The sequence below is a fragment of the Taeniopygia guttata genome, chromosome 6, assembly GCF_048771995.1.
Source record: "Taeniopygia guttata chromosome 6, bTaeGut7.mat, whole genome shotgun sequence".
NCBI classification, from domain to species: domain Eukaryota; kingdom Metazoa; phylum Chordata; class Aves; order Passeriformes; family Estrildidae; genus Taeniopygia; species Taeniopygia guttata.
Window position 1 is genome coordinate 28965082 of NC_133031.1, and position 21041 is coordinate 28986122.

The 21041-nt window shown below is 50.7% G+C and overlaps 1 protein-coding gene across 2 annotated transcripts; it reads left to right on the top strand.

Annotated features, from left to right (window-relative positions):
* Positions 1-347: 347 nt before the first annotated feature.
* ADRB1 (adrenoceptor beta 1) lies at positions 348-19369 on the top strand. 2 transcript variants are annotated; one of them, XM_072931275.1, is made up of 2 exons: positions 348-1758; positions 18575-19369. In XM_072931275.1, exons 1-2 carry the CDS (start codon positions 391-393, stop codon positions 18845-18847), a joined length of 1641 nt encoding a protein of 546 aa, XP_072787376.1. In that variant the 5' UTR covers positions 348-390; the 3' UTR covers positions 18848-19369. The 2 variants fall into 2 exon arrangements, with proteins under 2 accessions (XP_072787376.1, XP_004186162.5); XM_004186114.6 differs by lacking the exon at positions 18575-19369 and adding an exon at positions 4747-8075 and having other exon boundaries at positions 350-1758.
* The last annotated feature ends 1672 nt before the right edge of the window (positions 19370-21041 follow it).

Here is a 21041-nt window from a genome sequence, read left to right on the forward strand (position 1 = left end):
TAGGGCAGGGATAGGGGCAGGGATAGGGGCAAGGATAGGGGTAGGGATAGGGGCAGGGATAGGGGCAGGAGTAGGACAGGGATAGGGGCAGGGGTAGGGCAGGGATAGGGCAGGGGCAGGGACAGGGTCAGGGATAGGGCAGGGATAGGGGTAGGACAGGGGCAGGGATCGGGGCAGGGATAGGGGCAGGGCGGGGGCAGCGGTACCGCCGGTGCGCGGGCGGGGCGCTTCATTCCCGCTCCCCGGTGCCGATTGGCGGCGGGCGGCGCTGGGGCGGTACCGGGGCGGTGCCGGGGCGGTACGAGGAGGTACCAGGGCGGTACGGGGCGGTACCGGGGCGGTGCCAGGGCGGTGTCGGGGCGGGCTCGTCCGGCGGCGCGGCGCGGGGCCATGCGGCAGCCCCCGGGCGGTGGCAGCGGCGGCGGCGCCGCCTTCCTGCCCGCGGCGCGGTGCGGAGCGGCGGCCGGAGCGCCCCGCACAGCCATGGGCGATGGGTGGCTGCCTCCGGACTGCGGCCCCCAGAACCGCTCCGTGGCCGGGGTGACGGCCGTGCCGCCCGGGAGCAGGCAGCTGCCCGCCGCCGAGCTGTCGCAGCAGTGGGCTGTGGGCATGAGCCTGCTGATGGCCCTGGTGGTGCTGCTCATCGTGGCCGGGAACGTGCTGGTCATCGCGGCCATCGGGAGGACGCAGCGGCTGCAGACCCTCACCAACCTGTTCATCACCTCGCTGGCCTGCGCCGACCTGGTGATGGGACTGCTGGTGGTGCCCTTCGGGGCCACGCTGGTGGTGCGGGGCACTTGGCTCTGGGGGTCCTTCCTCTGCGAGTGCTGGACCTCCCTGGACGTGCTCTGCGTGACGGCCAGCATCGAGACCCTGTGCGTCATCGCCATCGACCGCTACCTGGCCATCACCTCGCCTTTCCGCTACCAGAGCCTCATGACCAAGGGTCGGGCCAAGGGCATCATCTGCACCGTCTGGGCCATCTCTGCCCTCGTCTCCTTCTTGCCCATCATGATGCACTGGTGGCGGGACGACGACCCCCAGGCGCTGGAGTGCTACCAGGATCCGGGCTGCTGCGACTTCGTCACCAACAGGGCTTACGCCATCGCCTCGTCCATCATTTCTTTCTACATCCCCCTTCTCATCATGATCTTTGTGTATCTACGGGTGTACAGAGAGGCCAAGGAGCAGATGAGGAAGATCGATAGGTGCGAGGGCCGGTTCTACGGCAGCCAGGAGCAGCCGCAGACGCCCCTGCCCGCTCACCCTCACCACCAGCCCATCCTCGGCAACGGCCGAGCCAGCAAGCGAAAGACCTCTCGCATCATGGCCATGAAGGAGCAGAAAGCCCTCAAGACTTTGGGCATCATCATGGGGGTGTTCACCCTCTGCTGGCTCCCCTTCTTCCTGGTGAACATCGTCAACGTCTTCAACAGGGACCTGGTGCCGGACTGGCTCTTCGTTTTCTTCAACTGGCTGGGCTACGCCAACTCCGCGTTCAACCCCATCATCTACTGCCGCAGCCCCGACTTTCGTAAGGCCTTCAAGAGGCTGCTGTGCTGCCGCCGGAAAGCCGAGCGGTGGCTGCCCGGCGGCGGCGGGGAGCTGGCCCGGCTGCCCGGGGGCTTCATCAGCACCGTGGGCTCCCCCGAGCGCAGCCTGGCCGGGACCTGGTCCGACTGCAACGGGGGCACGCGGGGCGGCAGCGAGTCCAGCCTGGACGAGAGGCATAGCAAAGCCTCCGACTCGGAGTCCAAGGTATAGGGGGGCGTGGGGGGCCGCGTCGCAGCCGGGACAGGGGGAAAGGCAGGCAGGGAGACACGCAGGAGCAGAAATCCCCGGCAGCTGCCTGATGGTAACGCTAGCGCCGAGCAGAACGATCCCTGCCTTGGCAGGGGGAGTGCGGCTGTTTGCTTAGGAATAAAAGCAGGTGAACTGGTGTACGACATACCTCATCCCAAACTACAGAAAACACGAAAGCCACTGACCGGACAGCGAAGGAAACATCTGTCTCTGGCCATCCCAGAGACAGCCACCGCGTCTTTAGGGGACGCGCTGTCGCGGGGATGGCGGCGGCAGCGCCCGCGCTCCGGTGACTGTCCCGGACCGGGCTGGTGGCCGAACCAGCGGCTGGTGCTGGCCCTTGGCGGCTCCAGCTGCGGTCCGGCCACCCCGCCTGGCCCGGGGCTCACCCCCTCTCCCAGGGCACCGGGATTTTGGGAGGCGCGGGGTCGGTGCTGCAGGTGCTCCGGGCACAGAGCGCGGCCGGCAAGACGGAGACCTGCCGGCAGGATGGGTTTTAAGCTCGGAGTAGCCGTTCTCTCCTCGTCTGCAGAGTAGCGAGATAGAAAATAATGAGCAATGAGGAGCGCTGGTGTATTTTGAAAGGGGGTAAAACAACCCGAGCCACACTCTTGAGCTTATTCCCTCTGCATCAGCCAGCAGTGAGTTACTGTGCTTATCTCCTTCGGCCAGGCAATAGCAGTCAGGCTGAGAAACTTCTACCTCAAACTGTGCATATTGTACAGGGGAATGAACGGACCATGTTTATATTAAACAGCATATTTACATACCACTAATAGGGTTTTAGGACAAGGGCCGGGGAGGGAGGGGTGAGGAACCTTCTGCAGCTTGTTCATTGTAATTACAGATGAACGGGGGGAGGGGGGAGAATCCTGGCAACAAAAATTTACTGCACACTTCTTTTTTAAAAATGGCGACAAAGTCGTTTTTTTGCACAGTGTTAAAGAGTTGTAAAGTTATTTGAAGATATTACTTGCACACACGTACATACACGCAGATTGAAAAGGAAACTGAGGTTTGCGTAACACCAACCCTGAACCTGATTTCTGGTTTTGTCAGATCTGTTATAGTTTTATTGAGAGAGTGACTTTTTTTTAATATTATTTTTCGAAGGTACTGTAAATATATCCATATTATAAATTAAAACATCTTAAGAGACTTTATTATTTTTATTTTTATTTCCAAATGCCCACGTGAATCTGCTGTTATTTTAGCACTTGTGTGTCATTTCCATTTTTCTCTGTGTGTGTGTTTTATAACGTATTTATACTTTGGTGCAATTTACTACTGTGTAAGTAATTGGTCTATGTGCAATAAATACCATTGCAGCACAAGCAAGTGTGTCTCTATAGGTTTTGAAACAACACAAACCTATAATGGGAAGAACAGCATTTGTTTTTCTCCAAAGATGGCTCAGATTACCAATACAACTTGATCTAATGGCTTTTCCTGACACAATGTTGTAAAAAACCTGTTTGAAAACCCAGTATGGTTGTGTTCCTGTTGCAGTGAGGTCCACTGACTTCCCTTATTAATGGGAAAAAATTAATGGCTAAAGACAAGGTGTTTCCACTCTGATAATGAATACTCATTTTCTTGAACTATTCCTTTCTGGAATATATTAGTCTCTTTTTTTAATTTTTTCTCTTTTTTTCCCTTTTGTTGTTGTTGTCGTTGGAGTACATGGCTGGGAGTCAGGAGACCGGAATGTTTAAGATTACCGAGGACACTTAATTTGAAAGCTTAAAATGGTCTTGAGTAGCAAGAAATCTCTGTAAGCACTACATGCCACCCCACAAGTGGGTGCACCTCATGCTGACAGCAGGCCTGATCCTGCCCAAGCAGATCATGATAACTGAATGTTGTATTTTTCATTGATCTAAGCCAGGAGTTAGACTGAGCAGGAGTGCTGCAGCTTCGTGTCCCTGCTCCGAAGGATTGTGTTCCTTTATTGCTTTATGAAGGTGTGCTCTATCCTTGTGGTTTCATTACTGAAGTGAGTAAATGGCAGACAGAGAAACAAAAAGACAGTGCAGAATAAAAGTGAAGTATTTTTTAGCTTTAATTAACTTAGGAGTATAGTTTAATTAAATATCAGCCCCCAAGAACAGCACTTCCCAAAGCGAGTTCTTCGGGGTGGTGGCTCGCGGTTTGTTTTGGAAACCAGTTGTTCATTTTTCTTTGTTTTCAAAGTTAAGGAATTTGTCCTTTGCAATTTCTAATGTTGTATTTTCAGGGGGAAAAAAAAGTTACTATTTTTATGCAAATACAAAATAAAGGGACTGGAGAAGTAAATAATACTTTTCCACTGATGTCACTGGAGTTTGATGTGAGCTACAGTTAATGGTGTCTTCCTTGATAACAGTGAAATAGGTTCCTTAAAATGCTGGGGTGACATCAGGTCAGGAGTTAAGTGAAGTGGGCTCTGCCAGCAAACAATTAAAAAAAAAAATCTGGTTTTATCTTTGGTTGCAGCAAACACAACAGGACCAAAAGAGTGCCCTGGATGGTGAAGTCTGATGCCAGCAACTGCAGCGAGATGCTGGCTGTGCATGTCTGGGACGGGACGGGACGGGACGGGACGGGACGGGACGGGACGGGATGGGATGGGATGGGATGGGATGGGATGGGATGGGATGGGATGGGATGGGCAGACAGCACTGTGCATGTTATGGACCACGGAGCCAGGGCAGGGCCAGGTTCCTGCCTGCTGGGTAGAGCAGGACAGGATCTCAGCACCTGGCTGGGAACTGAAGTGAGTGTCAAGCCCTCATCCTCAGCAGGGTGCTAGATCCTGGGGAAGCACAGGGACTACTGCATGGAGCAGGACAGCCTGATGGATTTGGCTCTTCATGTCATAAATCAGTTCAAACACTCTGTTTTAACTATCCAAACACATCTGTCCTTAGACTTTAAAAAGTGGTGACATTTTTGCTTCAACAGGGTCCAACTTAGGTGGGAAATTTATGGCCAGAGCTTGCTTTGCTTGCCCTGCTGAAGAACTGTACTGGGTGATGCATCTCCTGGACAAGTGTAATGGCATGGAGGTAGGATGAGTTTAGCCCACTGACCTCAGAAGGGCCAGCTGTGTCAGCAAAGCAGTTCAGGATTTGTCTGCTGTTGAATTTTGGCCAGTTGAGGACCTGCTGGAAGAGTCTGGAGGCTGACACATTGAGTGCCTTCGTAGAGAGCTGAAGTAATCCACTGGCAGCCTGCACAGGGGATGCCAATCCATCTTGCACGGCGTGGAAAAGGCGGTGGCACAGTAACAGCGAGGACAGAGCAGGACATATGGCACACACGTGTGCGAGGAAGGGGAGGCTGCTGGCGAGCAGTCTGCTGTGGATCACACTCAGAACAGGCTGTTCTCTGCAGGGAAGAAGGATACTCTGAGAAGCGCTGTGGGGCAGCTGAAATACTCTGGAGGCAGTGAGTCAAACACTCAGGATGAATATTTTTTTCTGACAAAAACCAGACATGGATTAGCAGTTGGAGCTGCAAGTCAGAAGGAAAAGGTGGTAGGCATGTGGCTGCACACGTACGTGGGCAGGAAGGCAACAGCAAAGAGCTGCAGGCCTGCAGGGAAGGGAGACACAGGTAAACCAGAAATCCGCTCAGAGAAAATGTCCTGCAGCTGCCAGGACCAAAATTGTTTGGCGAGGATGCCTGGAGACTTCCACAGGGAAGACGCCTGATTCTCCGAGGCGCCGGCCACACTCCGTGCAGTGTTTGCTCAGCACTTCTGAAAAGAAGGCTGCCTCTCTCCACGTGTTTGAATGGGAATAGATGGGCTTGAAGGGCTGGATTCAGTTTTGTGTGTGCTCAGGGAGCTGAGTCTGTTTCAGACACACAGCAGGCTCTGCAGAAGGGCTCCCCACCAGTGAGAGCTGCACAGAAGTCCTCCTGCAAGTCCACTGCAATCCAAGACTGCAACCCTCAGCATCCACTGTCTATAGCTCCAAGCAGCATGGAACTATGTGCAAAACAGGTGGCTTATGATCTGAACTGTGCATTTGACAGCATCACCTGGGTCTTTGAGTTGCTGCATGCACTGGTTCTTATGCAGATGCTGCTTTCCCTTTTGGGTATCCATCCATGTGTCATCGACTATAAGGACAACTTCTTTACCGGCTTTTTTTTTTCCTAAACCTTATCTGAAGCCGAGGTTTTATTAACAGCCTTGAAGTGGCTATTTTGCAAAACTTCCTTGTGCTGCACACTCTCCTAATTTATTGTAATTTCCCGTCTGGTGGAGTGCACTTACTTCCTTTATGTAATAGATCAGCTGCAGGCCTGGAAATTGGGCAGCTATGAACTGAAAAGAGCAGACTTTCGTGAGGCCAAATGCGGTCAGGCATCATTGCCACTGGGAGCAGAATTTGACCTGATAATCTAATCTCATACGAGAGACTATCTCCATAAAAGTATTGTTACCAACAGCAAATGACCTCTGCTAATGAAGCTGGAGCAATTAGTCCTGTTTAAAGCTGTTGAGAAAATGTTAACTGCTAAACAACAGTTAGTGCTGGACAGTTCAAATAATGAGTGTTTTGTTTGCTGGTGTGTGTTAGGTGATGTGTTGGGAAATAATTATCCTTTGACTAGCAGCCAGCTTTGTACTAATCAGAAAAGAGAAGTCATGTTCTGTTTGAAGGATTATACCTAAAAATAGTTCTGTTACCACCACATCAACGAGCAAGATGAAGCAAATTCACGGCGATGTACACACCTTGCTAATGTTTCTCTTTTCATCCTAAAACCTCATTGTTCAGCTGGGACTTTCTGTCTGATTGTGTCAAGAGCACTAACGTGATCTCCTGCAATAGCACTAAGCACACTCTCCCCATGGAGCATTTCCCTATGCACCACTGACTCGCTTTCAGACCCTGCCAAATTCCCAAACACCCCAGGAGGAAGTAATGATTCTTTCTCTTCATATAACCAACCACACATAATGTAAGATCAACAATATTTTTGACAATCATGTGGCAGAAGAAATTGATCTGCTTTTTCTCTGAGATGTTTGTATGCCCGCCCCTCTGCGAGGAGCAGCCGCCCATGGTAACAGCAGGTGATTTATCCCTGCAATTCAGTAACTTCAGCCTGCCAAACTCTGCTGGGAAAAGTGACCAAGATGGGAAAAGGCTAAAAAACGTGATGCTAGTGAGCAAACACAGGATTGTCAGTGCAGAAAGGAAAACTGGGGTATCTTTGGCTATACTCTAGGTGTTGACTTTTACTGGTAAAGTGCAATTGGGATACACCAGACAGAGACACTGTAGAAACACAGGTTAAGAAGTGTGAGAGGTTAGACATTCCATATAGGAGCATGCCACCAAAGAACTGGCAGCTGAAATATGCCCAAAACATTCTTAGAAGTTTTTCTTATTCTTTGTGGATAACAGCAGCAGACTAAAGCACACCCGAGCCGCTTTCAGCTAATGAAAAGCCACGCAGCTCCCACACATGGGACCCCCTCAGCATCTCCTCCTCCTCTCCAAGTGGCTCCAGCTGAGTTTTGTTGGAGCTGGGCCATCCCCCAGCCTGGGGCCACCCTCCTGTTCCGTGGTGCCAAGCAGGAGGTGCCTTGTTGCCTCAGGGGGTGGCAGTGCTGTGGGCAGGTGCTGTGGGTGCAGGGTGTGCCCATGCTGCCCTGGCTGTGCCAGCCATGCCCCTGCCCTGACTCATCCCCCGTCCTTCCAACCAGCCACAGAATCGGCCCCGCCGTGCTGGAAATGGAGCAGAGTCTGGGTTTGTTATGTAAACTGGCGATCAGCTTCCTGGTTCACCAAAACCAGCAGCTTGGTACTCACATTTGCTTCACAAGTTAACTTTTTTTCTGCCCTGCCCCACTCAACTTCCAGGTTTTTCATGGTAATGTTTGTCTGCTTGGCCTTGGCACCCAGTAGCACAAGTTTGGTTTTTTTTGTCTGTGCCCTGGCAGCTGTTTGAATCCAGACATGAACTGTACCAGGTGCTGAGCAGTGTCTGGGTTGTACCCATTCCCTTCAGGATTGATGCTCAGAGTTATTAATATGGGCTGCACCAGAGTGCAAAATTCCCAAACAACTAGGAAATGAGTCCTGACCTCCAGGTTCACAACCCAAAGAAGGAAACAGAAGCTTACCATTTGCAGACTTTTGCCATTGGCATGATTAGCAGAGCATGTCAGATGTAATGGTGTACCCTTCCCATCTGATCCTTTGTAATGCACCAAATCCTGTTGTCCTTAATGAGATTAAATGAGGATTTTTTACTAGTTCAGTGCCTTAGCCATTAGCAACTGTTGTGTGTGTGTCTCTAGGCAGTGATGTACCTTTGCAAGCCTGGCCCAGTGTCTCTCTCAAAGCCATGATATTTGGCTTCTTCCTACTAAAATTCTTTTGGTAATTGCTCTTAAGCTCATTGGCACAATACTTTGAAAGGCAGATCTAAGTGTATACACCAAAGGGGCAAACAGAGACACTAAAGAGCTCAAAATCTCAGCACCTGCTAGGTGTATAAATATTTCAGCTCCCAACAAGTCATTTTGCAGAGTCAGGTGAGTGCTGCAGCTCCCTTAAAATCTGCAAGCTGCCCTCCCTCAGAGGGGGACCCTGCCACTGTAAGGAGCAATTGCAGGGACAGCACAATAGCTCATCGCAAACTATTTTTCCATGTGGTAAAACTGAACAGTGTTTTGCTGCCAAAATTTAGAGACCTCATGTTAAGAAGAAGAAATCAAGAAAAGTCCTCGGCAGGAATTCCTAGTGGGGAAGGGAGAACAGTGCTCAGGGTTAAAGTTTCCATGTGCAGATGGAGAGCTCCGCACCGACTGGTCCAGTGAGGGTTACAGACCCTGGTGATGGACAAATGCCATCCACGCTGGTGATGGACAAATGCCATCCACGCTGGTGATGGACAAATGCCACCCACCACAGCCACCCCAGGGACACTCTCTGTGCCCGCAGTCACCTCCCGCTCGCGTGTCCAATGTGTGCCCCTCTCGCCTGGGTCAGAAGGGACCCAGAGGTGTCCCGAGACACAGAGGTGGTGCCAGCCCGCGCCTCTCATTGTGCACGGAGGGAGGAGCGCTTCCTCTTGGGCTGGGGCAGGTGATGGGAGATGTCCCACAAAGCTCCCATTGTTCCACGGCTCTCCCGCTCTCAGAGCCCGCCTTCAGGCAGGGCTGTTTTGTTTGTCCGGCTCTTCCCCTAAATGCTCACTGGGGAGCCGTCACATGAAATCTCGGTGGCTCGCTCGGGACACGCAGGGCGGTGCGGGATGTGCTGCTGCAGGCAGCGGTCCGCGATCCTCGCCGTGGGTGGGCACGATGTGGGACCTGCTGCTCACACACATCCCTGACCTGGCACCCTGGCGGGTCCCAGACTAGGACAGCCACACCACCGGTGCATCCAGGCTGGATCTGACACGGGAGCATCTGTGGGGATGCTCACAAAGCAGCTTGTGTCGAATACTCGGGCTTTTTGGAGCTTTTATCTCACATGCAGCACCAGGGAGGTGCTGCAGTAATTGCCAGTCACAACAGGTGTTGTAGCAGTGCTCTAAACCACCTTGAGAACATCCACGTGAGAGGTTTTGTTCCTGTTTCACTGCCAGGCAGTCACCAGCTGTCTGGCAACAGGGTAGATGCCTGTCTGTGGTTTTCAACATCAGCCCGTCCAAGCCAGGGCTAGTGCTTGCCCCCTCTCCTCCCCAGCCCTCAACTCCCATTCCATGTCCTGCTTCCCAGCCTGGCTCCATGCCTGTGCTGCTGCAGGGGCAGTGGGCTCCTGTGGCTGGAAACCAGCCCCTTCAGACGAGGTTTGCACAAACAAGGGTAACAACTGGCATAGGAAGATGCAGAGAGATGGGTTAGGGATCATCTGTTTTGGTAGCAGCCCTGATTTGGATCCATCACTGTGATCACCAATCTCATGTCCAGTGCAGAAGCTGAGACCCAGACCAGCCCTCTCTGGCCATTGTTTTTCTTAACTTGTGCTGAAAAAAGAGGACTTGCCACCCAAACCTTCCCTCCCTTTCAGAAGTTGCTCTGAATATTCTATTCAGAGGCTTAGTTACTAAGCCATAAGCTTCCTACTGTATGTTAAGAGTCAAAATAAATTTAGTTTTTTATAAATACTGGTGCAATAGAATAAGAAATTATTTAAGTCTGATTATTTCCAAGATCATGGCATGGGGCATGGGACAAACTTTTGACAGAGACTGGAACCAGGGCAGCTAAAAGAGTAACTCATGTGGGTCACAGCACTAAACTGTCTTCAAATGCAAGAGGGTGGCATGGCCACAAGCCAAGGACAGTGGAAAAATAATTCCCCAGGAAGAGCAGCTCTGTTTGCCCAGAGCACATGTATGAACCCCAACACTCATGGGCACCACTGAGCTGTTAGAGGCTTGTGAGAAAACCCCATGATGTGTGTCTGCTGGTGAATGATGCTGAGCAGCTTTTATTCCTGCACACTTCACTTATGTGGGAGCAAGGAATGTGGTGATAAAAAGGCTGGAATGATTTCAGTGCTCGGTAGTTTCCATTAATGTATTTGTCGTTATATAACGCTGCCATAACAGCACAAAATCCAGTAAGGTGCCTTTTAGGAAGGTGGAACTTTTATACATAGCTGCAGTTAGGTAAGAGGGGCTGTAGAGCTGGGCTTTGATCAGACAATTTTTAATTGCACCGGATGTGTTTGGGCTACTGCATGGTATGAATTTCTTTGCCTTTAGGTTACAAGGCACCTCATAAATTAAATGGCTGATGTTGTCAAATGCATGCCATTAGCACTCCGAGCAGATAATCCTTCCCATGGCCTCATTGGAGCCTATCTCAGAGCCTGTCTCCAGATAATGGCCTGGAAGAAGAACAATGGTGCTCCCAGCTCTCAGGGGCCTCCACTTTTCTGTTCTGTGCTTCAGAGAAGAAAAATTATCATTATCTGCAAGGCTCAAGCTCTCTTTGAAATGAAGTTATTTTTTACTCATACACTCCCAAGTATTTTTTACATGATATCAGTGAGGAACTTGAAACCCCCTTTGAGAAGAGAAAGATTTCCTGCAGTCTTACTACTAAAGAAAATGGATAGATCAAGTAGTAAAGTTCAATGACTTACTTAGCGTTAAATAAGAAAGAGAATAATGAATTGGATTTTGTGTGCCTGGTTTTCCTCTGCAGGGAGCAGCCAGGCTAATGGATTTTCATTGCCTTGTGTTCATCAGCCTAGGTGAGTTCAAAACACTCTTGCCTTTTTATGTTCTCCTTTCCCTGCCCACTTGTCACAAATTCAAGTATTTGGAGATTAGCAAACACATAGATTTGCTGCCATCAGCACCATTCTGACTGGGGAGGAAAACACAGGGTTAACCCACTGCTCCCAGTGATGACTTTTGGCTGCATGGGCATCTGTATTTTATTCCTGGTAGCTGCAAGTAGACAATTCCTTACCTAGGCTGGACGCTTGTTTCCTACTATTATGAATTCAGGCTCTAGCGTCCTTCAAAAAAGGCATTATTTCCCCACTGGGTTCACCAAATATTTGTTGGGTCTCCAAACCCTCCTCGTTGTTTACAGGATTTGCCAAACATGCTGTAGGGCTTTTATTGGGGAAGGAAGGGAGGTGGCGGAGGAGGAAACTACTACAAAGCTATTTAACATAAACAACTCTCTCCTCTAAATTCCAGGCATGGCTTGGAAGGGAAGAGGTTAAAGCTAGGGGTTGGATGGGGAGACTCATTAGGGCAAAATAATAAATGGCAGATTGAAAAGCCCAGGGAGAGACACAGGGGACCCTAAATGGACTCTCTGGCTTGCTGGAAGCCCTCTGCTGCTCTGACCTCGGGGTTTGGACCCGGTTCCTCCCTAAGGCATGCCAAAGCTGGGGGATGCTCAGACAGAAATTCTGCAGAACTGATTGGGAGTCATATTTCAAAGGTGAACCTGAAAGGTTTCTACAGAGCCAGAAATTGCTATTTCCTGCCCCAAACCTTTGCTGGGTCTGCCAGCGCTGCCCAGAGCCAGGGAGCTGCTCTCTGCCCACTTGGAGCAGGATTTCCGTTTTCCTACCAGCCTTGGTGCCTCAGGCTCTGTGGTCTGTTTTTGTCTGAATGGGAAATGCATAATGACAAACAATTTAAACAACTTGTGGTACAAGGAAACTTGCTGGGGTACAGTACATGACTCTAATTTGTTTCCAAGGAAGTGATGCACCCTCCAAAAGCGCTCCAGCACTGATATTCCAAGTGCAGGTTAATTGCTGGCCATCCTCAGTGCTGCCTTCAGCCCTCATCTAGGCTGGTACTCAGCCTGAACCTCAGGCATTCAACTGAGGTTCAGGGAAGGTCTGGCTGTTAGAGCTGTCCTGGCTCTTGGTTTGCTTCTGTGGGAAATTCTGGTCATCCTGGTGCTGGGGAAGGAAAACCCAGGAGCCACAAAAGCCACGGAGGAATTCTCTTGTTCTATTTCCAGCCCTGTTTTTTAAGACACAAAGGGTTTCAGATCAGATGCATTTCTGTAGCTTATCTGTGTGAATATTTCACTGCTTATCCAAGCAGAACAAAAACCTTCAAACCTTCTGAGGTCTATCCATCAAGAGCCTTATCTCCCCATGTCACAATTTGGCTCCTGGCTGCTGCTGCTTGGAGCCTCCCGCCACCAGCTTCCCATCTTCCCTCTCTGTGCTGCTCCACAGCATTCTCCACAGCCACCCTGTGGTCACAGACTCCTGCCACTTCAGTGACGGCCTCTGTGCTGCTGCATGCTCTGCAGCCAGCCAGCATCCTGACGAGCTGCATTTGTCACAGCCCATGGTCTGCATCCCCCCCACACACGCACACAGTCTGGGATATGGCCAGAGCCCTGGGCAGAGCAGAGCACACTGACCCTGCCTGGCCCCAAGAATGAGGAACATTTGCCCCTTTTTTTAATGGGATATTAATGGAGCTTGGATAAAGGAATGCTGTCTCCTCTATCTGAGGTTCCAAGACTGAAATATCTAAGGAGAATACTTCTATCCTCTCCCACCTGGAAGCTGCTGGTCCTCTCTGGCAGAGGCACCAATGACATGGAGCTGCTAAGAGATCTCAAGGAGCACCTTAAAAGCCCAGACAGGCTCTACCCCTTTGTAGCAGAGCATGGTACCTGAACCACTGGGAAACACCAGGAGCATGGCAAGAACACAGGAGAGGCATCAGCACCATCAGCCATGTGGAAATTCCTGGCCATGTAAAACAGCTGCACAGCCAGACTTAGTGCCCAGTTTATCCCTGTGTTACTGAGCTGTGCCAGGAGAGTCTCTGCAGTGCCTTGGGACCAGGGCCACAGGACCTTTCTTGCTTTGAAGCTGAGCTGGCACAAGGAGCTGTCTGCAGCCATCCTGTCAAAGCCATGGCCAAAAACAACAGGGTGAAGTCCTTGGAAAGAGCCACCCATGCACAGTGTCACTGATTTGAACTGGGGACCTGGCTGGCTCAGGGCTTGAGAACAGCTTTTATGCAGGTCAGAGAGTGAGATCCTGTGCACCATGGTGGGGATCAGAGACCTCTGCTGCTTGGTACTGCCTGGACTCAGCCCAGATGTAGCCAAGCTTCAGCATCAGGGTGGCCTTTTCCATCAGGGACCATTTTCCTATGGTGCTTTTCTCAGGAGACTCTGATGTGTGGGTTGGTTTTGCTCTCCTCCCTGTGGTTTTAATTCTTTTCTCTGTTTTGATGGTCAGAGGGGTAAAGCTAGTTCCCATCTTATATAAAACAATGAATTAGTCTCAATAACAAGAGGGTTAATGTACTTTTTATACTGTGGTGTATGACAAGCTATTTATAAATTTCATATCACTGCTGGATCGTAGTCAGAGTTTAAAATAAAATTTGAATTTAACCATAGTTTTCCAGTGTTGACAGATATGATAAATACTTTTTTTTTCTATAAAACCTACTTTCAGCAGTGTTTTGCAAAAATCATTAGAAGCTAAGGATAATTTCTGTGAGTTTTTTTGCTTTGTTTTTCTCCATGTTCCAGTATTTAGTTTAATGTTACATTCCATTATAGAAAAAAAAATTGTGACTGTGGTAATTTGTTCTCCAAGGCCTCTGCTTAAGAGATGGAAGGACCCTCCTTGAGAAGACCAATGGAAAGAGGTGTCAGCTCATGTTGCAGAGGCCTTGGGGCAGTTGCAGCACGTCTCTGAGGTAGAACCAGCCTTCAGGGCACTGCTGCAAAGCCCACTGGCAATTTCACAGTGCCTGAGCAAATCTTGGTATTTCAGGTGACCCCACAAGAGAGCCAAGAGGGCACAGTGAGGCAGGTTTCATGTCTGGAAGGTGAGTTTGAAAACACAAGTCCTCCATCTGCAGGAGCGTTGCATTCCTGCGGCATCCACCAATGAGCTGAGTCCCTTCCAAATTTTTCTGGACCCTCTCCAGTTTTCCTGCTTCCCCATGTAAACAGCCTTGAGGAAGATGTCTCTTTCTGCAATCAATCATTTTCATCCTGCAGTAAATAGCTCTTACATCAGTTACCACTGTATTGTAGATGTAAAGGCAGCACAACAGAGCCCTACCAGGTTGTGAGGTGAGTGGGTCAGATACTGTGCTGGAACAACAAAAACACAGGGAATGTTGAGCAGGAAAAAAAGCTTGTTTTTAAAGTGTTTTAAAGCTGCTACCTGTCTTCTCAGCCCTGCAGTTTACAGCCCATACTTCTCATGCTGCCTCCCTGACAGACAAACAAGAGATGAAGCTATTTGGAGAGCAAGCCTGTGCTCTGCAGACATGAAAACACTGACACTGACTTGCAGCTATATGGATTTGCCTTGGTCTGTGAGGAGTTTCCAGAAGCTAAAAATACCCAGGAAAGAGGCATACAGAAGGGGAGAGAGGTCTTCTTCTGGTGGGCTGCCACTCAGGCTGCTTTCATGGTGATACCCAGGGGACGTCGCTGATGCAGCCAGCTATGATACTTCTTTCAGTGGGAACAGGTGCTGGGGGATAATCCTGCTGTTTTTCTTGGTTATGGTTCTCTTCAGTCACTAAGACAGAGCAAACAGGATTATCACAGCAGCCATTCAGGAGGTGAAGCTTTTGGCGCTGCGTGCCGGGGGCTCTGCGGACATTTGTTTCCCAGGAAGGTGCTGCAGAGCAGCATGCCCTGCTGAGGGCAGCCAGGTGGGCTTGGCTGCTGCTCCTGAGGCTCTCACTCAGACTCTCAGCCTCTCAGGGATGAGGGCTGCATCCCAGATGCAAAGGTCCTGCTCTCTACAGCTCTCCCAGGAAGATGACTTCCCCAGAATCCCAGACAATGTGGAACTGAGATCCCAAATCCTAGCTGGACCATGGCACTGGCAGAGGAGCTGGGGGAGGACAAGGGGTGGCAGCTCTGCCTGGGCTGCCAGATTTTCTCTAGCCAGGAAGGTTTGAGGCACTACAGACAACCTGGGGGCTCACAGTGACCCAGCCTGTCCTACCCCTGTGCCTGAAGCTGTAAGTGCAGACTCATGCCTCCAGCAGACTTTAATGCATTGCCAGGTTTTGTTTTCAATCCCTGGATTGCTGCACTCATCCATCCCCTCTCAGCCCAGCTCCAGTGTTCACCCTGGTGACTGTCCTTGCCATGCAAAGCCAATGCCTCTCTGCTCCTTTTCAGCACCTTTTGCTCTGCTGATAACAACCTCTGACCCCCCCTCATGGTTCCCTTCTCCACCAGGGAGGAAGGGCACATGAGGTTCTTGGAACCAGCCTTCGCACAGCCTCTGTGCACAGACACCTGCTGGCTTGGTTCAGGACTTCCCCGACCCCTGATTTCAGTGTCAGCTCAGCAACTGATCCTGCCTTCATGGTTCTGTGGCAATCTGGGCCCAAAGCTGTTTGAAATAGAAAACTACAAAATAAACATAATGTGTAGAGCATATAGACACTGAACTGCAGGAGGAGGGACCAGGGACGTGCAGGGTTGTTAAAGCTCCAGCTTGCAGTTGTGCTGATAAGGCAGTTTCCAAGAAATTGCCCAGCCCTTAAATTCTAGAAGCTCTCTCTTCCCAGGTCAACAACCTTCTATGGACTGAATCCTGGTGTCACTCTACAAGCAAACACAGCCAGGCTGGACCTTCAGCAGGTGGTACAAAAAAGAGAACCTGTGTTGCTAAGAAGGGGTCCAGGCACCCTCTGGCTTAGGAAACCAAAACACACAATGAGAAGCACATTGGTAACTCTGGTAGTTTGGGAAAACACACTAGAAAATGTGCTTCAAATTCATTCTTCTTCGGCCAAGCCTCCTCCTTGCCTGAGGGGGATGAAGGCGGTGTTAGCTGAGCTGCTGCTTCCCTGTGCCAGCAGCGGGCTGCAGCGCTGCCACACTTGGGCTCCTCCCAAGGTCCTCCCTCTCCTGGAGGAGCCTCCATCAGCTCTGCACCCAGGCTGCTCCAGCATCTGCTCCCCTGCAGCTCCACACCTGCTTCTGGCCAGCCTGGACTTCAGACAGGAGCAAAGGCTCCTTGGAGAGCAGATTCTCCACAGCATCCCGCAGCTCCATTACCAAAAATGTTCAGTGTGGCTCTAGTGGGAGCACAGGCAGGGCTGACTGGACCCAGTGGTTTGGCTCCCTCACTTCACGGGGATATTTTAAAATACCTTATGCAGGTGCAGGAGTTGACACAACAGAGCATGCACCGTGCTAGAGTCTGTCCAGCTTGTGTGTAAACACCACTAGTCCCCTTTTCAAACGGTGTTTCATAAACACAAAATACTTCACTTAATTTGCAAACCACGCGGGGTTTCCTCAGCAGGGCCAGTGCTGGAGGACAAGGTACCAGCCCCAGGTCCCTGCCAGGGACAGCAGAGCCAGGCAGAGGCCACCACCTGCCGGGCCCTCCTTGGTGAGTGCTGCTCAGCCTCTCCAGGGTGCCACTCGCTGCCTGGCAGGAGCTCCCTGTGCATGGCACAAACCCCTCCCTCTGACCAGCCCTGTGGCACTGACAGAGCCCTGGACTCTGTTAGTGACACAGTGTGAGCCTTGTGAACAGCGAGGAAGTAGCTTTGGGCACCTGACCTGTTTCTTGCTCATTTTTTGTCTTTCAGAATCTGTTTCTCTTCCTTGTTCACCCCACAGAACAGGGTCAACTTTCTGAGCTGAGGCAAATTGCTAAAATTCTGCTGAATTGGGGAACCTGTTATTTCCCCACCGAAACTTGCTCCTACCAAAAACCAAAATGATTCTTTCAGCAGTCTGCAGAAAGGGGGAATAAAATTCATGTATATGGGATGGGCACATGCCTGAATTTGTGTGGGATCCCACACTTGCATGGGGAGTCTGGGAAGCCTTCATGGGAAACACCCTTGCATGTTTAGGGCTCTCCATGGGAGATGTCACCGTGCAGTGTCACTGTGGAATGTCACCGTGCAGTGTCACCATGCACTGCCACCATGCAGTGTCACCATGCAGTGTCACTGTGCAGTGTCACTGTGCAGTGTCACCATGCAGTGTCACCATGCACTGCCACCGTGCAGTGTCACCGTGCAGTGTCACCGTGCAGTGTCACCATGCAGTGTCACTGTGCAGGCAGCTCTCACGAGCAGCCAGGTCAGGTCACAGGGTTCAGGGCCTGGCCTGGGCAATCCAGGAAACCCAGGGTCATGTTTGTCCCACTCAGATGAGTTCTGTAGCTGACTCCTGCAGCCCTGAGGTTAAGGGACTTGGAACCTTTTCTGGATGGGCACTTTGTGGATCTTGCAGTGCTGAGCACTCACTGCTGCCAGCTTCTCCAAGGGGCTCGTGATGTTGCAGCATGTGCATTTCTGGGGCAGAGACTCTAGTTTTGCACCAAGCTCACTGAATGCTATTGACACAGTTTCTTGATTGAGCCTTTTTTGTTTGAGCTGCTCTACCAAGTTGCTCTGAGCCTCGACAGGGCATGCTGACTTGCACCTACAATGCATCAGGCTTCACCTTCCCACTCAGCCAGGCTCTGGGAAAGTCACTGGAAGGACTCCAGTGGCTTCAAAATAGGAGTTGACTCATGCCCCATGAGATCAAAACAAAATGCTCTGCATATGAAAAAATATTATGGAAACTGTATCATTCATGCACGAAAGCCTCACTTCAAGTTTATCATATAAAATACATAATATTGTAAATGGAAAGAAAAAGTTGCACAAGGCCTGGTGTGCCTGAAAATTATTGGCATGTGAAAATGTCTCTTCCCATAAACACAGCTGCGGTCTGGTACACAAATAGGCATCCAAAACGGGGAATCTTGGTCCCTTTCTGCTCTTCTTCAAAATTCTCCCTTTCTGTAGGAGTCATTACTTTCTAAACTCACCCCTTGTATTGTCAAGAGTGACCCAGAGTGAAGGCTTAGGATGGAGTGACCATTGTGAGGCGGTGTGGCAGTGTGACAGGTACCTCAGGAACTCACAGACACAGCAGCAGCAGCACCTGGGAGCACTGCCTGGCACAGAGATGGGTGCTCAGAGCACCCACAGCCAGGCTGCAGCACTTGGCTCCCTCAGCTCCTTGTCAGAGGTCTGAGTCTGGGGTCAAATCCTGCCCCACTGGAGCAGGCCAGGGTGTGGCCGTGGTGCTCAGCAGTGCAGATTCCCTGCGATTCCCTCAGCCCACGTCTGCAGCTTGATCACATTCCAGCAAGAGCTGAGTGCCATGGTCCAGGGAGCAGGATTTAGCATATCACCTTGAGAAAACGAGCAGAGGATGGTTCTGCAGGCACAGCAAATGTAACTCTGAAGGGAAAAATGAATTAATGTGGGTATTAACCAGCAATTTGTCATACAGCCTCTAGAGTCAGCTCCTGATGCTGAGAAGTGTGCCGTGGAAAGCAGTGGATGCTTCTGTACCTCCTCTGGCTTCTCTGAAGCTCTTCAGCACTGGAAGCAGGGGGATACCACCAAACCTGTTCGCTGCTCAGCGATGGGAGAAGCCAGGATGAGCACTACAGCTGCTGCTGCTGTCCCACCTCTGTCCAGGGGCCATGGGGCAGACTGCAGCTCAGCCTTTCCCCCTGTGCCACGCTTCCCTCCCTGCGTGGGAGCACCAGGAGCTGGCTGAGGGCACTGCAGAGGTGCTGTCTGTCCCATTCATCACTCTGCAGTGCTTCAGTGTCCTCTCCCTGATGTGGGACCCTTCTGCCTCCCCTGTGGCAGAAGGATCCCACCCCACCCCCTCCAGCAGCAGGGCCTGAATGTAAGCACAGTCAGGATTCCAGCAGCCCAGAGAGCCAAGTGAAATGATCCACCTGCACCATTTGTCCACTATTGCCACAAAGTGACCCATTTCTTCCCCCAGAGCACATGCAGTTCAGCACAGCTGGCACAGTGTGCAAGCCCATCACTGATCCCCATGCTTGCAGAGAAGGGCTGTGGGATGGCTGAGAGGACTTCTGGCTCTCATGGTCTGCTGCCTCAGTGCTATGAGGTGCCTGTGGAATGTTCCTCAGCTAACTGGGCTGTACTGGCTCCCTGCTGGAGCAGGGAACTGGCTGACTGACCCCCAGCTGACATCAGGACACATCCAGCTGCAATGACTAAACTCTTCTCACATTCCAGAACTCCGACAAATAAATGTTTCTTGAAAAAAGGTGGTGTTTTGTTTTGGGAAACGAGCAAACCATCTTCCTGGTTGCTGGTGTGCAGAGGGCAGAGCCTCTCAAGGACCTGCAGGGCAGGGAGCAGGAGCAGGAGCATCTTGCTTGCCCACCCTCCCAGCTCGCCTCCCCTCCTTTGATGGGTTTGGAATGAGCTCTGGAGGTCTAATGCCGAGAGTAATGATGTGTGAAAGCTCACTTTCATTCTTCACTCTACTTTTTTGGAAGGTGGAACATTTTAGAGTTGACAGTACCATGCTAAAGCCATATGAGGCAAGTAACTATTTTTAACCAGATGGAGATTATCTGAGAGTCTACTGCTGAATCATTTCAAACGAGGAAGAAATCATGGAATCCAAATGTAGGCGTGGGAGGGATGGGGGCGGGAAGGTTTTTATCAAACACTTATTCCAATAACTGTCCAGCTGCTTCAAAACTTAAGACCACTTAACTGAAAATGTCTGTGGGGTCACTTCAAGCAGTGGCTGCATTTTACAAAATGCTCCTGCTCTGAGAGAGAGGCAGATCCTCAGGGCAGAGCAGCTTGAGAGGCTCCCTGTGCTCACCAAGCCCCTTTGCACCATGCTCTGAGCTGTGCCAAGTGGGAGACGACACTTGCCCATCTTGGCACTGCCCATCACCACGTACCTGATGGGTACAATGTGCTCAACTCTTCTGGGGCCACAGCCTGGGGTGAGAGAAGGGGTGGTCTCAGCCCTGCTCTGGATGCCCTTCCACCTGCAGTGAAAAGCACAGTTTCTGCCTCCTCTTCCCATTCCAGCACGGAGGTGATGCTCCAAATAGCGAGAGTTTGCCAGGTGAAATTGGCCTTGCGGATAAACTGAGGAATTTTCGTCACATTTCATTTATCTGACACACCTCAGGCTTGCAACAACAGGCCTTTCTCACTGGCAGCCATGGACTAAGGCAGTCCCTGACACAAGGAAAGGGAGAGTCAGGAAGTACAACTGAGTTATAGCAGCCCGACAGGCCACAGCCCAAATGCCTGTCACCACTTGTGCGAATTAATGCACAGCCTGTTTGAGGCACTCAGAGCACAGGGTGGTGAGCACACACATGATGTTTAGCTTTGTGCTAAGTCTGTTTAAGTCCATTGCAGGTGCAGCATTGACTGGTTCCATGCAGGAGTGGGGCACTGCTTGGGTACACCATGGTGCCAAAACAAGTGTTGGGAGGAACATTTCTGCGTTCAACCCCACCAAAAGCGAGGCTTGGTGGTCTGTAATGTTTTCCTATTTTTCAATGGGAAATCAAACCTCCTCCCTGACCTACTGTGGTACTTGGCCACTAGCCTGTCTTCTCAGTATCACTGAAATCATGAGTGGGACACATTCCCTTAGCCACCTCTAGACTAATCTCTTGGTTCTGATTTCCCAAAATCTGCTGCTCCTGGGATCCTCTGCATTGAGAACAAAAGTCAAACCCTGTCCTGGCTTTGCACTTCAGCATGGGTGGGGCAGAGTGTGCAGAGAAGACACCAAGGCATTGTGAAGTCCTCTCTCTGCTTGTCACACAACAAAACACAGTCTCTTATTTTGTGGAGACAGAAAAGTTCAAATTGACTTTCTCTTCCAAGCCATCAATATAATCTACAGAAGGAATCTTGTACATTAAGAGTACTTTTAGCTCCCAACTCAG

Coding starts and splice junctions, on each gene's coding strand:
- ADRB1 (XM_072931275.1), top strand. CDS start 391: ATGCGGCAGCCCCCGGGCGGTGGCAGCGGCGGCGGCGCCGCCTTCCTG. Junction 1,759..18,574: donor CCTCCGACTCGGAGTCCAAG/GTATAGGGGGGC, acceptor TTTGTCATACAG/CCTCTAGAGTCAGCTCCTGA.